This window comes from Leptopilina heterotoma, unplaced genomic scaffold (assembly GCF_015476425.1).
Source record: "Leptopilina heterotoma isolate Lh14 unplaced genomic scaffold, ASM1547642v1 Lhet_305, whole genome shotgun sequence".
NCBI classification, from domain to species: domain Eukaryota; kingdom Metazoa; phylum Arthropoda; class Insecta; order Hymenoptera; family Figitidae; genus Leptopilina; species Leptopilina heterotoma.
Genome location: NW_025111009.1, coordinates 927,527 through 941,997, shown reverse-complemented (window position 1 = coordinate 941,997; position 14,471 = coordinate 927,527). Strand labels below are relative to the sequence as shown.

Genomic DNA, 14,471 nt, shown 5'->3' with positions numbered 1-14,471 from the left:
GTAGTAAAACTTAGTTTTAGTCAGACAAAACGGTAAATATCTTTGCAATTCTAGTGTCAGTAGTAAAAGCAAATTTCAGTCAGACGAATAATATTTTAACAATTTAAATATCAGTGATAAAAATTATTTATAGTCAGACAAAGCAGTTAGTATCATCAACTTTTGGTATCAGTAATATAAGAAAATTAAAGTCAGACGAAAAATATTAATTTTTGAAGCAGTAGAAACAGTGAGTTACAGTTAAACATTTAAATTCTTTTGTTTTTCCACATACGTAAAATTGCATTGCAATATTAGTATTTAAGTAATAAAAGACAGTATTAGTCAGCCAAAACGAATTATATTCTTATAATTTGAATATAAGTCTAGTTTTTAGAGAAATTTCGTGAAAATTGAAAGACCTTGTTTTAAAGACTAAAATTTATTCTCAAAAAGCAGTTAATTTAAAGTTTTATACCTATTACAACTTTTTGGGTGCACAAAATATCCCTGCCTCGTGCAAGTAAATTCTGTATGTGAATGCTCACGAGTTGCATGAATGTGTCCTTTAGTATCAACGACTCGAGTTATTCTATATCCACTTGGTTTCACATGGTTTGGATACGATAATTGCGTTGTCTTTAAAAAAAAGAATATTAAATGTTATTTAATTATTATTTACAATAGTATCAAAATAGTAATAATAATAATATATTATATTTTCAACATTTTTATTTCACTATTACAATTATTGTTAACAAAATTCAGTTTTTTTTATAGTAATGAAGGAAATTTTTTTCTATAAATCCGGTTTGTTAATCACAATTTTTAATTGAAACTAAAACAAGATTTTTATTAAATAAAGAAAAAAATTTTTCATAAATTCCATTCTTTAATAATTTTTTTGATATGAAATGTTCAGTTTTTTATTAAAACAAAAAACATTTCTGAAAGTTCTATATTTTTAAATTTAAATACAATTTTTAAAAAAATTATAATTTTGCTTAAATTAATGAAAAAATTTGCATAATTTCTACTTCATAATCATAATTTTTATACAATATTATTCTATTTTTCTTCCTTCTTTAAAAAAGGACATAAATTCAAACTATTTATATTTCTCAATTACAATATTTTAATAAGACTTACAGTTTATTTAGAAATGAATTTTAAAAAAATGTCATAATTTCTATTTCTTTGGCATATTTTTTTTAAATAAAATCTCAAGTATTTTAAAAAGTAAAAGAAAATTTTTTTAGAAATTCGATTTGGAAAATCAAAGTTCTTAATTGAGAATAAAATTGAGAATTTGAAAGAGTTTTCTAAAATAATAGGAAAAACTTTTATAATTTTGATTTGTCGATCATATTTTTTAATTGAAACTAAAACAAGATTATTATTAAATAAAGAAAAAAAATTGTAATAAATTTCATTCTTTAATCATTTTCTTGTTATGAAATGTTTAGTTTTTTGTAAAATAACATTTCTGAAAGTTCTTTATTTTAAAATTTAAAAACAATTTTTAAAAAAATTATAATTTTGCTTTAATTAATGAAAAAATTTGAATAATTTCTACTTCATAATAAAAATTTGTATACAAAATTCTATTTTTCTTTCTTCTTCTTCGTCTTCAAAAAAATAAATTCGGACTATTTATATTTTTTCTCAATTACAATTTTTTAATAAATCTTACAGTTTTTTTTAGAAATAAATTTTAAAAAAATTTCATAATTTCTATTTATTTAGCACAATTTTTTTTAACAAAATCTCAAGTATTTTGCGAAATAAAAGAAAATTTTTTTATAAATTCGATTTGGAAAATCAAAGTTCTTAATTGAGAATAAAATTGAGAATTTTAAAAGAGTTCTTTAAAATAATAGAAAACAATTTTTATAATTTGATTTGTTGATCATATTTTTTTGGTTTTCAATTTTTCAGTTTATTTTGAATACAAATTTCTATAATTTCTATTTCTTTATCACAATCTTTTAACAAAATCTCAATCTTAGTTTCCTAATAAGTATTAATTTTGGATTTTTATATAAAAAAATGAAAATATTGGCATGTTTTTGATTTGTCAATTACAATTTTTATATTACTACAAAATTATAATTTTTTTTAAATAAGGAATAAGAATGAATTATATTTAGTATTTTTTAAATAGATTATTGATTTTATTTTTTTTTTGCTCTGTTACGACAAGTTTTGAAAGAAGAAAGATAAATCATGCAAATTTTTTTCCTTATTTAAAAAAATTATAATTTTATAGTAATATAAAAATTGTAATTGCCAAATCAAAAACATGCGAATATTATCATTTTTTTCTATAAAAATCCAAAAGATTCATTAAAAAATTTTGTTTTACAAATCGAAATTATGCACGATTTTTTTTTTATTTATTTCTAATAAAAATTTAAAAATTATTGAACAGGGGTTAGTCCCTCATTTTTTTATAGTTTTCATTTACAGAAATTAGTGAAGAAACTTTTAAGTATTTTTTTAAAGTTAAAAAATTTACATAATTTCATATTTTTTAAACATGGTTTTTAAAAAATAGATTTTATCGAAATTAAATTTAAAAAAATTGTAAATCAAATTTTTTTTTACATTTATTTAAAACAAAAATTTGTTTAAATAATTTTTATATTTTATATACACCGAATTTTTTAATGCCATCTGTTAGAAACATTCACAAGCGCTACGGAAAATAACTTGGGTAACTTATTTTATTGCCTACAAGCAATTAGAAAGTAAATTTTCTTAGCTCTGTTGCTCAGTTTACCTAGAATCATGAAACTTATTTCTTGAAATTATAGATGGCACTATCAGATAATTTACTCGATATTAAAAAAAATTTAAACAAATAATTTTAATTTAAAAAAATTGTTTTTAAATTTAGAAAGTAATATTAATTGGCAGTATAGCTATGTATATAATTAAATACTATTACTTTTACAAATAATCTACAATTTAACTGATTTTTACTTTATTATCTACGTGCAATTAGAGATTTTTTTAAATTTGATGTAAAATTGTTCCAATTATTTATAATGTTACTTCCTCGTAGAAGACGATTTTCTAGAAGTATTTTAATATATTTAATGGCTCCTGATAAATATTCATAAATATACATTTATTAAATTTTTGAATGAAAAACTATTCATTAAATTACTTGTAATTCATTTTTATTATTTAATTTTATTAATATATTTAATAATTTTATATTTTTAATAATTCATTCATAAATATATATTTCATAAATATATATAATCAAATTCTTGCATGAAAAAAAATTCGTCAACTTACGTGCAATTCATTTTCAAGGGAAGACAGAACAGCTTCTCGTGTTTTTCTCTTTAAATTAGTGAAAGATTGAAAAATTTCCTGAGTTATTGGTTTACTGCAATTATTCTTCATATCATTTTCAATATCGTGAATTCCCAATCCTGCGAGATCTCGAAGGGATACGTATTTTCCCTAAAAAAAAGCAAGGAAAAATTGTAAAAAAAAAATTTTCTCATTTACAAAAAAAAAGTTGTAATTTGTTATATTATTTTTTGTTCTCACCTTAATTCCAATCGACGTACGATCCTCAAAGGAAATCCAATTTTTATTATTGAAAGCATAGGGCGCTGTGAGATCATCATCCCTTTCTAAAGTCCATTCATCAACGCTCATTAAATCGCACAGCTGAAAAAAAATATAGCGATTTACATAAGTGAAATTTGCAAAATTGCATTGTAAAATTTAATATATTCACGAATAATATAAGTAAAACGCTTATTCAAATAATGATTATACATTATAATACTGTATTTATATATTGGAAATTTTTATAATTTCCTTATTTTGATAGATTGACGGGGAAATATTTTTCCTGTAAAATATAATATTGTATAATGCAATCACTCAATAATAAATCAAATAAGAGAGTTTATAAATATTAATTTTTGTAAAATTCAAGGAGAATCGACAATCATTTTATCTTATTAATTTTTTTTTTTCATTAAAAAAAAAAAAACCACAAGTTCTCTTTTCTTTTAAGAATCGTATTATTTTTCTTCTCTATATATAGGAAATTGTTTACTGTAACTAACGGATTTTGTTTTCAGCGATGACTTTTCTTGTAAATAGAATTTTTTTTGTAAACATTGAATAAGATGCGATGGAAAAATCACCGATGACAGCATTACATCTCTTCTTTTTGTCCGTCTAGTTCGATTGTTTGGAGTTGAGAATTTTATTTTTATTTATCGATTATATTTAACTTGGCTTTTAAACCTTTTCTAAATTGTTGATATAACTAGCAAACTTTTAAATATCAACTTTAGTTTTTTATTAATTACAGGTTCGAAAGTTTTAAAAATCCACTTATTAACAAATTGTTTATTATTATTATTTAAAATTTTTTAAAAATTTGATAAAATTCTTCGAAACAATTCAATTATTTTTAAAAAGTTTGATAAAATTCTTCGCAATAATTCAATTATTTTTATAAATAATAAATTTCTTCTCAGGAATTAAATTATTTTCACAAGAATTTTTGTAAAATTTCTTGTGAAAATAATTGAATTCCTGAGAAAAAATTACTTTTAAAATTTCTCATTAAAAAAATTATTAAAAAACTAAATTATTCAATTCTTTATCAATAATTTTAATAAAATTTAATAATAAAATTATTAATTATTAATCACGTAAAATTATTAACGAAATCGATTATATTACGAACATTGAAAAAATAAATCAAAGAATTAAATTGTTTTCAAAAACTTTAATAATATTATTATTCTAAAGAATTCAATTATTTTTATAAATATAATAAAATTCCTTGAATGATTGCAACTATTTTAAAAAATTGTAATAAAATTTTCTACAAATTTTATAATAAAATTTTCAATTAAAATTATTAAAAAATTAGATTATTTTAAGAAGCTTTAAAGAAATTCTTCATAAAATTCAATTAAGTTCAAAATTTTTAATAAAAATTATTTAAAAAACTCCATTATTTTCAAAAAATTGAAAAAAATTCTTTAAAATAATTCAATTATTTTCATAAATAAGGAAATTCTTCACAATAATCCAATTATTTTTATAAATAATAAATCTCTTCTCAGCAATTCAATTATTTTTACAAGAATTTTTAAAAATTTCTTGAAAGATTTCAATTATTTTTAAAATAAAAATTTTAATGAAATTCGATAATCAAAATTTTAATTAAAACTATTAACAAACACGATTATATTATTAAAAACTTAAAAGAAATAAATTCTTCGTAAAATTCAATTACTTTGATATTTTCAATTAAAATTATTAAAACACTACATTATTCAATTTTTATCAATAATTTTAATCAATTATTTTCTAAAATTTTAATAAATGTTTCTAAACAATTCAATTATTTTCTTAAATAGTAAAATCTTCGCAAAAATTCAATTATTTTCAATACAATTTTAATAAAATTTCTCAGAAGAATTCAATTTTTAATACATTTCGAAAAAATTCAATTTTTTTCTAAAATTTTAATAAATTCTTCGCAAGAATTCAATTAATTTTATAAATAGTAAAATTCTTCGCAAGAATTCAATTAATTTTATAAATAGTAAAATTATTAGCAGGAATTCAATTATTTTCAAAACAATTTTAATTGAATTCCTCGAATGAATTAAAATATTTCCATAAATTTCAATTATTTCCTAAAATTTTAATAAATTCTTCGAAACAATTCAACTATTTTTATAAATACCAAAATTCTTTGCAGGAATTAAATAATTTTTATTACAATTTAAATAAAATTACACGAAAGAATTTAATTATTTTCAAAAATTTCCATAAAATTCAATTTTAACAAGAATTTGAAAATCTCTAAAAATAATTCAATTATTCTCAAAATATTTTTAAAAAATTCTATTTAAAAACTAAATTATTTTCAATGCAATTTTTAAATGTATTCGTAAAAAAAATTGAAAGAATTCAATTATTTTAAAACAAATTCTTCGCAAGAATTCAATTATTTTCAATACAATTTTAATAAAATTCTTCTTCATAAAATTCAATTGCTTACAAAATTTTCAATTAAAATTATTAAAGAAACTCTATTAGTTTATAAAAATAAATAAAAAAAATAAAAGAATTTAATTAGGTTTTTAAAAAAATTTATTATTCTAAAGAATTCAATTATTTTCATAAATTTAATAAAATGCCTTGAATGAATTCAACTATTTTAAAAAATTATAATAAAATTCTGAGGAGAATTACATTATTTTGTAAAAATTTTCATAAAATTTTTAATTCAAATTTTTAAAAAATTCGATTATTTAAGAAGCTTGAAAGAAATTTTTCATAAAATTCAATTATGTTCAAAATTTTCAATAAAAAGTATTTAAAAAACTCCATTTTCAAAAAATTCAAAGAAATTCTTTAAAATAATTCAGTTATTTCCAATTTTAATTTTATTCATTTAATTGATAATAATTCTCGAAGGAACTTAATTATTTTTAAAAATTATAGTACAATTCTTTATAAAAATTCAATTATTTCCAATACAATTTGATTAATTATCGAAAGAACTTAATTAGTTTTAAAAATTATAGTAAAGTTCTTTATAAAAATTCAATTATTTTTAATACAATATTTTAATTAAATTTATTAAAAAAATTTTCAAAATTTTAATCAAATTCTTTGCAAGAATTATTGTTCTAATGTTTTAGATTTTTAGAATGTTAAAAATTAAGTTTACAAATTAAATTATGATATTTAATTAAAAACAATTTTGTTTATTTAATGTTTGTTATTATTTGTTATTATTGATCTTTATTTAATCTTTAGAACATTAAAGTAGAATTTCATTCATTTTAAAATTCAAAATATTTAAATTGAAAAATTATCAAAAAATTAAGAATCAAGAAAGCAAACAAAAAAACAAATTCAGACTACGAACAGATATTCGGATTACAACGAATATGAATATAGAAGATATTTAATAAAAATAAAAATAACAAAATAATAACAAGAATAATAAACAATAATTAATAATAATACATAGTTAATCATAATTAAAAAATAAAATATTTTTTATTTTTCGTTTTAAATAGTATTTATCTATTTTTTTTTGTAATTTGCAATTAAATAATTTAAATATTATTTTTATTATTAAATTACAAAATGCAATTATTATTCTATTATTATTTTATGTATTTTAGTATTTTATTTCAAAGATCTTTGTTTGGAAAAATTCTTTAAAAAATTAAGAAAATATATTTAAAATTGTTATAAAATTTCTTTCAGTATTAAAAAAAATATTGTTATTATTGTATAGTTTCTTGATTGATGGCTTCTGATTTGTTACCTGCTTTCGATTGAGAATAATTGGCTTTTCGTCATTTGTCGGTGATCTGGGAGTATTTTCACCTTCATTCTTGAGAGCAAATTTATAGGCACTCGCTGGCACTGACATGATGATTTTTGATTTTGGCACTCCCAAACCTATTGTTAAATCGATTACACTGTCAGTGTTGAGCATATCGAACAAGCCCATCAATCGTGAGGGATGAAATGTACGAAAGGCCTCATCTTCATCCACCAAATAATGTGTCGATGTCGTGAAGAAATCAACATATCTAGACAAAAGAAGAAAATCAAAAATGTAATTTTTACGATAACGGAAAATTCAATTTTTATAAACAATTATTTTTAATTACATGTAAAATGTAATAATAAAATATAATAATAATATTAACAATATAATAATAAAATATGTGCAAAATAATGTAAAATAAATGAAATAATTATTATTATAAATATTATAATCTAATTTTAATATTTTAATTATTTTATATTTCTTTTAGATATTTTTATTGTCACCACGAGAAAAGTTCTTCGGATGAAAAAAAATCTGATTCCGAACAATTTCTTCTTCTAGACAATAAATTGATTTAAAAATTTAGTTTTTCAGGAAAATTTTTTGTCGTCTATATAAAATAATATGGAATTAATTTGAATAATGATTCAGGAAAAGAATTGCAGTGCGTAACGTCTGCCCATAATGAGAAGGATTGAAAGTCATTTCTTCTTTTTTCTTTTTTTTGTGGTTTTGAACGTGTGCCTCATGCCATTTATTGCAGTTCCTTAAATAGAGTAAGTTCAATTGCAAAAAGAGAGGAGCGTAAGAAATATTATTGCATATCATTATAGACGTACAAGACAGTAAAAATGTTTTTCCTAACGCATAAGTATATTCTTCGCTCGTTAATAACATCAAGGTGGACATAGAAATAAAGAATATAAATACTAGTGTATAAATTTTAATATACAGACTAACATTAGAGTCTTTGAATTTATTTTCTTTCGTTTTCGCAGAGAAATTTACATCACCCAGGAAAAATTCAAAATAAGAATTAATTCACTTACTTCAGTCAAGATTTATTTAGTTTTCAGTTGTAACGAGGTGAATCGTTACTTATTTCTCCAAATCTGTCGTGTGTAGGAAAAGTAAATTTCATTATAGTAAGTTGTTCGTCGTTCTCTCTCTTATCATAGTTTTGTCTTGTTTTCTTGTCAAGTCCCTTGTGTGTGTCCTTGGTTCAGCAACCCGAGACCTGTGTCATTCGTGAAATCTGAATTTAAATGATTTCGCGCATGATTAATTGCCAGAGACCGTCACATGACCAATGACCCTTTCCAAGACCATTTTAGGTGCTGTACAGTGGGGATAAGAAAGAAGGGTTTTTCCCAATTTTTCCATAGGAAAAAGGAAGAAGCAAAATATGATGAGGAAGCCAACCGGTGATGAGGAGATCGGATTTACACTTGCTTGTCACTTACTTGCAGAGGTTCAAGTAGTCGCGACGTGGTTTTTGACTAGTGTCAATTATCAAGATTTTTGTTAAAGATATTTTATTTTATATTTTGTTATTTAATTTAGAGTTTATTTGGTTTAATTAATAAATGGGTTTTATTTTTATGAATTAAGAGTTTTTAGTGTTTTATTTCTATTTTTTGTTTGTGCTGTAAACGGTTGAGAGTGCCAAAGTCGTTATAATTTGGTAGCGTCTCAACGGTCATTTGTGTAAAAAGGAATGGTCCATTGACAAAGTTGTTTTTACATCGCAGCTTGGAGAAGAGGAACTCCCCGATGAGATTTGTGAAGATTTTGTTGTGGTGAAGTTAGTTTCGGAGTAACGGGTCGAGATGTAAATTTGTGACGTTTTATTTTTCTTTGAAAAAATTCTATATTGCAAATTCCACCCTTACACAGTTTTGTGAATATTTCTTTATAGAATTAACTTCAATGAATTGTGTAATTTAAATAATTTAAATAAATAATAAATAAAATATAAATTAAGTAAATTACTAAATTGAGTGAAAATAATTGATTAATAATAATTAATAATAAAGTACATGTTCCGGTAATCTGTTCGCAGTTTGAAGTTAGTTACTTTGTTTGCTTTTTCATTTCTTAACTTTTTTCTAATTTTTCTTTTCAAATATTTTCAATTTTAAAATTAATGTATTGATACAATGAATTTTATCAAAAAATTTGTTAATAATTTGATAGTAATTTAATTTGATAATAGAATTCCTTCAAAGAATGTTATTATTTAAGAAAATAACTGAATTCTCGCGAAAAATTTTATTAAAAATTTGTAAAATCCTAATTAAATTCTTTTGAAGAATTTCTTTGCATTTTTTAAACTAATGGGAGTTTCTTTAATAATTTTAATTGAAAATTTTGTTAAAATTTTATTGAAAATAATTGAATTCCTGAGAAGAATTTTACTATTTATAAAAATAATTGAATTGTTCCGAAGAATTTATTAAAATTTTAGAAAATAAATGAATTTCATGTTAATATTTGAAAATTTAAATTCTTTCGAGGAATTCTATTAAAATTGTTTTGAAAATAATTGAATTTCTGCAAACAATTTTACTATTTATAAAAATAATTGAAACTTTTCGAAGAATGTATTAAAATTTTAAGAAATAATTAAATTGTTATTTTTTATGAAGAATTTTATAGAAATATTTAAAAATAATAAAATTTTTTCGAGAAATTCAATAAAAGTTGTTTCGAAAATAATTGAATTTCTTTAAAGAATTTTATTAAAATTAAGTATATTCAAAATAATTGAATTCATCACAAGAATTTTATTATTTTTTTGAAAATAATGGAATTCTTTCAATTTTTTTGACGAATATATTTAGAAATTTAATTGAAAGTAATTTAATTTTTATATAGATAATATTTTATAACTATTTTGAGAATATTTGAATTATTTTTAGAGAATTTAAAATTCTTGTTGAAATTGAATTTTATGGAAATTTTTGAAAATAATTAAATTCTTTCGTGTAATTTAATTTAAATTTGATTAAAAATTATTTAATTCCAGCAAAGACTTTTAGTAATTTATAAAAATAGTTGAATTGTTCTGATGAATTTATTAAAATTTTAGAAAATAAATTAATTTTATGTTAATATTTGAAAATTTAAATTCTTTCGAGGAATTCTATTAAACTTGTTTTGAAAAGAATTGAATTTCTGCAAACGATTTTACTATTTATAAAAATAATTGAATTATTGTAAAGAATTTTACTATTTATAAAAATAATTTAATTTTTTCGAAGAATTTATTAAAATTTTAGAAAAGACTTAATTTTTTCGAAATCTGTTAAAATTTTTTTTAAAAATTGAATTCTTTCGAGGAATTCTATTAAAATTGTTTTGAAAATAATTGAATTTCTGCAAACAATTTTACTATTTATAAAAATAATTGAAACTTTTTGAAGAATGTATTAAAATTTTAAGAAATAATTAAATTGTTATTTGTTATGAAGCATTTTATAGAAATATTTAAAAATAATGAAATTTTTTCGAGATATTCAATAAAAGTTGTTTCAAAAATAATTGAATTTCTTTAAAGAATTTTATTAAAATTAAGTATATTGAAAATAATTGAATTCATCACAAGAATTTTATTATTTTTTGAAAATAATGGAATTCTTTCAATTTTTTTGACGAATATATTTAGAAATTTAATTGAAAGTAATTTAATTTTTATATAGAATTTTTTAAAAATATTTTGAGAATAATTGAATTATTTTTAGAGATTTTCAAAATCTTGTTAAAATTGAATTTTATGGAAATTTTTGAAAATAATTAAATTCTTTCGTGTAATTTTATTTAAATTGTAATAAAAATTATTAAATAATTTTTAAATTATTTAAAAAAAAATAATTTAATTATTTAAAATTATTTAAATAAAAAAATTTAAATAAATTTATTTATTTATTTATTTAGTAAATAATTTTAATTAAATTTTAATTCCTGCAAAGAATTTTAGTATTTATAAAAATAGTTGAATTGTTCTGATGAATTTATTAAAATTTTAGGAAATAAATGAATTTTATGTTAATATTTTAAAATTTAAATTCTTCCGAGGAATTCTATTAAAATTGTTTTGAAAAGAATTGAATTTCTGCAAACGATTTTACTATTTATAAAAATAATTGAATTATTGTGAAGAATTTTACTATCTATAAAAATAATTGAATTTTTTCGAAGAATTTATTAAAATTTTAGAAAAAATTGAATTTTTTCGAAATGTGTTAAATTTTTTTTTTTTAAATTGAATTCTTTCGAGGAATTTAATTAAAATTGTTTTAAAAATAATTGAATTTTTGTCAAGATTTTACTATTTAAAAAAATAATGGAATTATTTAGAAGGATTTATAAAAATTTTAGAAAATAATTGAATTCTTTCGTGAAATTTTATTCAAATTTTTGAAATTATGAACAGTAATATTTAGTTTTGTACTTAATAAGTGAAATTTTTAAATTTTGATTATGAAATTTTTTAAAAAATTTATATTTGAAAATAAAAAATTTTGTAATTTGGATAACAATAATAAATTGAATATCCCGTTTTTTTAAAAAAATAAAAATTTTAACTAATAAACATAAATACAGTCGATTGTGACTCTTTGAAAAAGTCAATTTTTAGTAAATTCGATTCAAATATCATTTAAATGATTTAAAAAAAATTATTTGATTCAAAATATTTATTTGACAATAGACAAGTAGTAATTAAATTAATAAATTAAGAAAATTAAAAAAGAGTTTATTCTACATCCCTCAAATATTTTGTCTTTAAACTTGAATTAATTAAATTAAGTCAATTAATAAATATTTATAAATAATAAAATATATCTAATAACATAAATTAATAAATTAGTTGAATAATAAAGTAATTAAATTATTAAATTATTTTTAATGTAGTAATTAATTATTTAATTAAATTAAATTAATTAATTAATTAATTAAGTAAATTAATGAAATAATTTAGTGAATTAAAAATAAAGAATTTTACTATGAAGATTTATTATGAATAAAATTAAGATCTGTAATCATAAAAGCAAAGTAGGATTAATTTTTTCCTTTTAATTACATTATTATAGGAGTAGATAATAATAAAAGAAATTAAAAAAAAAATAAAAAAAAGAACCATCTTTGAAATGAATATGATATCGAACTCACTTGGAAAGCTCCTTAAGATCGAATTGCTTTGCCAACAGTTCTGGTTTCGCGGGCAACGCAAGAAAAATGACCTTCTCGTTGGATTTTCTGATCATCTCGTCCTTCAACCCTTTCACGAAGTGGACGAGTCGTTCTTTTGAGCCGGCAGTTACGTTCAACTCAACCCCATCGACCTTGAACAAAATCATAAAAGTGAAGAACTTGAGGAATGAAGTTGACTATAAAAAATTAATACCATTTTATTTTTACATTTCAAAGGAAAAATGTTAATAATAGTCAAAATTACTATAATTAAAAATTACCTTTCTTTTTTACTGAGAATATTTTTTTTATCATTTAGATATTAGGGATGATTATATAGGTCAACATTTATTTCGTCCATACAATAATAATTATTATTAATTTCGGAATTGTTTTGTTATTATTATTATTTTCAGCATTTTTCCTTTTCTTATTTTTAATATTTATAAGTGTATAATAATATTTATTTATTTTTTTGTTATCTAATAAATAATTTTTTCTTCTTCAAGGTTCGCAGAAAAATTTGATTCCGTTTTTCCCTGATTTCCAGAGAAAATTTTCATTTCCACCCCAAATCCTTATAAAAAATTTCAAAAAAAATTCGATTCTTTTTAATAGAATTTTTGGAAATTTCAATTATTTCAAAAATTTTCAATTATTTATTTACAAAAGTAAATTATTTATTTAATAATTATTAAATTCAAAATTCTTTGAAAAACTTTGAAAATCAATTCAAAATCAAAATCTTTCTTTGAAAATCTTTAACTAAAACAGATATAAATTTGACTATTAGTGAAAATAGTTGCTTCAATTAATTGTCAATTTTTTGCATCGTAAATAAAACAATATTCCAAAAATTACGATTTGAAAAAAGTATTAGTTTAAAAAGAAATTATTTGTTTTTATTTGATAATAATTTGTTTTCCTTAGATGGAATTTTTATCTTCAAGTAGGAACGAAATACTCCCACACACGAAAGTGGAAGTCTCTTAAAAACAATTAAAGAAAGTAAAAACGCAAAGTACCCCAAGGCGAATGCTCAGAGCGCGTCGACTTTCATAATCGCGCAATTGCCCATGGAATGCTTCCTTACTTTATAAATTTTACGATCAATTTCCAAGTAGCTTCTTCTGCTACTTGTTCTTGTTGTTCTTCTTTTTTCTCTTCCCTTTTATTCTTCTTTTTCTTCTTCTTATTCGACTTTACAGGGAATGCTGTCAAGAAGAGCAAAAACGGATTTAATGCAACAAGATTCTGTTCCGATTTTAAAGTCATACGTCAGACTAGAAGTAGACATAATTCCATTACCATAGCTTTAAACCCTTTTTTTCCCCTCTATTTTTAGATCGCGTTTGAATAAATTGAAAAAATTTGCATATATAAGAATTTCTTCTTGTTCTTCTTATTTTTTGTTTTATTTCTTGTAAAGCTAATAAAATTGGAATTTTTTCCGAAATTTGATAGAAGTAAACATTTTTCATAATAATAGAAAAATAATCATTTTTATTTATTTATTTATTCGCGAATTTTCAAAAAAATTTCGAAAAAAAATTATTTAACAAAATTTTATGCTATTTATTTTTCACAATAATTCAATTACTTTCACTAATAATAAAATTTTTCATGAAAATTCAATTTTCAAAAAAAAATTTGTGATTAAATTCTAAGCATGAATTTAATTATTTTCATAAATAATAAAACTCATCGAAGAATTACAATTATTTTTATTACTATTTTAAATTAATTATCGAAAAATTCAGTTATTTTCACAAATTAAGTTTTCCACAAGAATTCAATTATTTAAACTAATAAAATTTTCATAATATTTATTATATTTCGAAAAAATTAATTATTTAAAACAACGTTCATCAAATTCTTATAAGGAATTCAATTATTTTCAAAAATAATAAAAATTTTCACAGAAATTCAATTATTTTTAAAC

At 19.8% G+C, this 14,471-nt stretch overlaps 1 protein-coding gene across 3 annotated transcripts in view; it reads right to left on the bottom strand.

Annotated features, from left to right (window-relative positions):
* Positions 1–14,471, bottom strand: part of LOC122504569 (serine-rich adhesin for platelets-like) — a 120,560-nt gene that overhangs the window by 14,761 nt on the left and 91,328 nt on the right. For 2 of the 3 annotated variants that reach the window (XM_043615727.1, XM_043615726.1), the window contains exons 4-8: positions 12,509–12,681; positions 7,325–7,595; positions 3,547–3,669; positions 3,286–3,456; positions 458–618 (exon numbers count right to left, since the gene is read on the bottom strand). In XM_043615727.1, the coding sequence (XP_043471662.1) occupies positions 458–618; positions 3,286–3,456; positions 3,547–3,669; positions 7,325–7,595; positions 12,509–12,681 (899 nt within the window). Of the gene's footprint in view, positions 1–457; positions 619–3,285; positions 3,457–3,546; positions 3,670–7,324; positions 7,596–8,385; positions 9,217–12,508; positions 12,682–14,471 lie in introns of those variants that run through there. The other variant, XM_043615728.1, reaches the window with a different exon arrangement.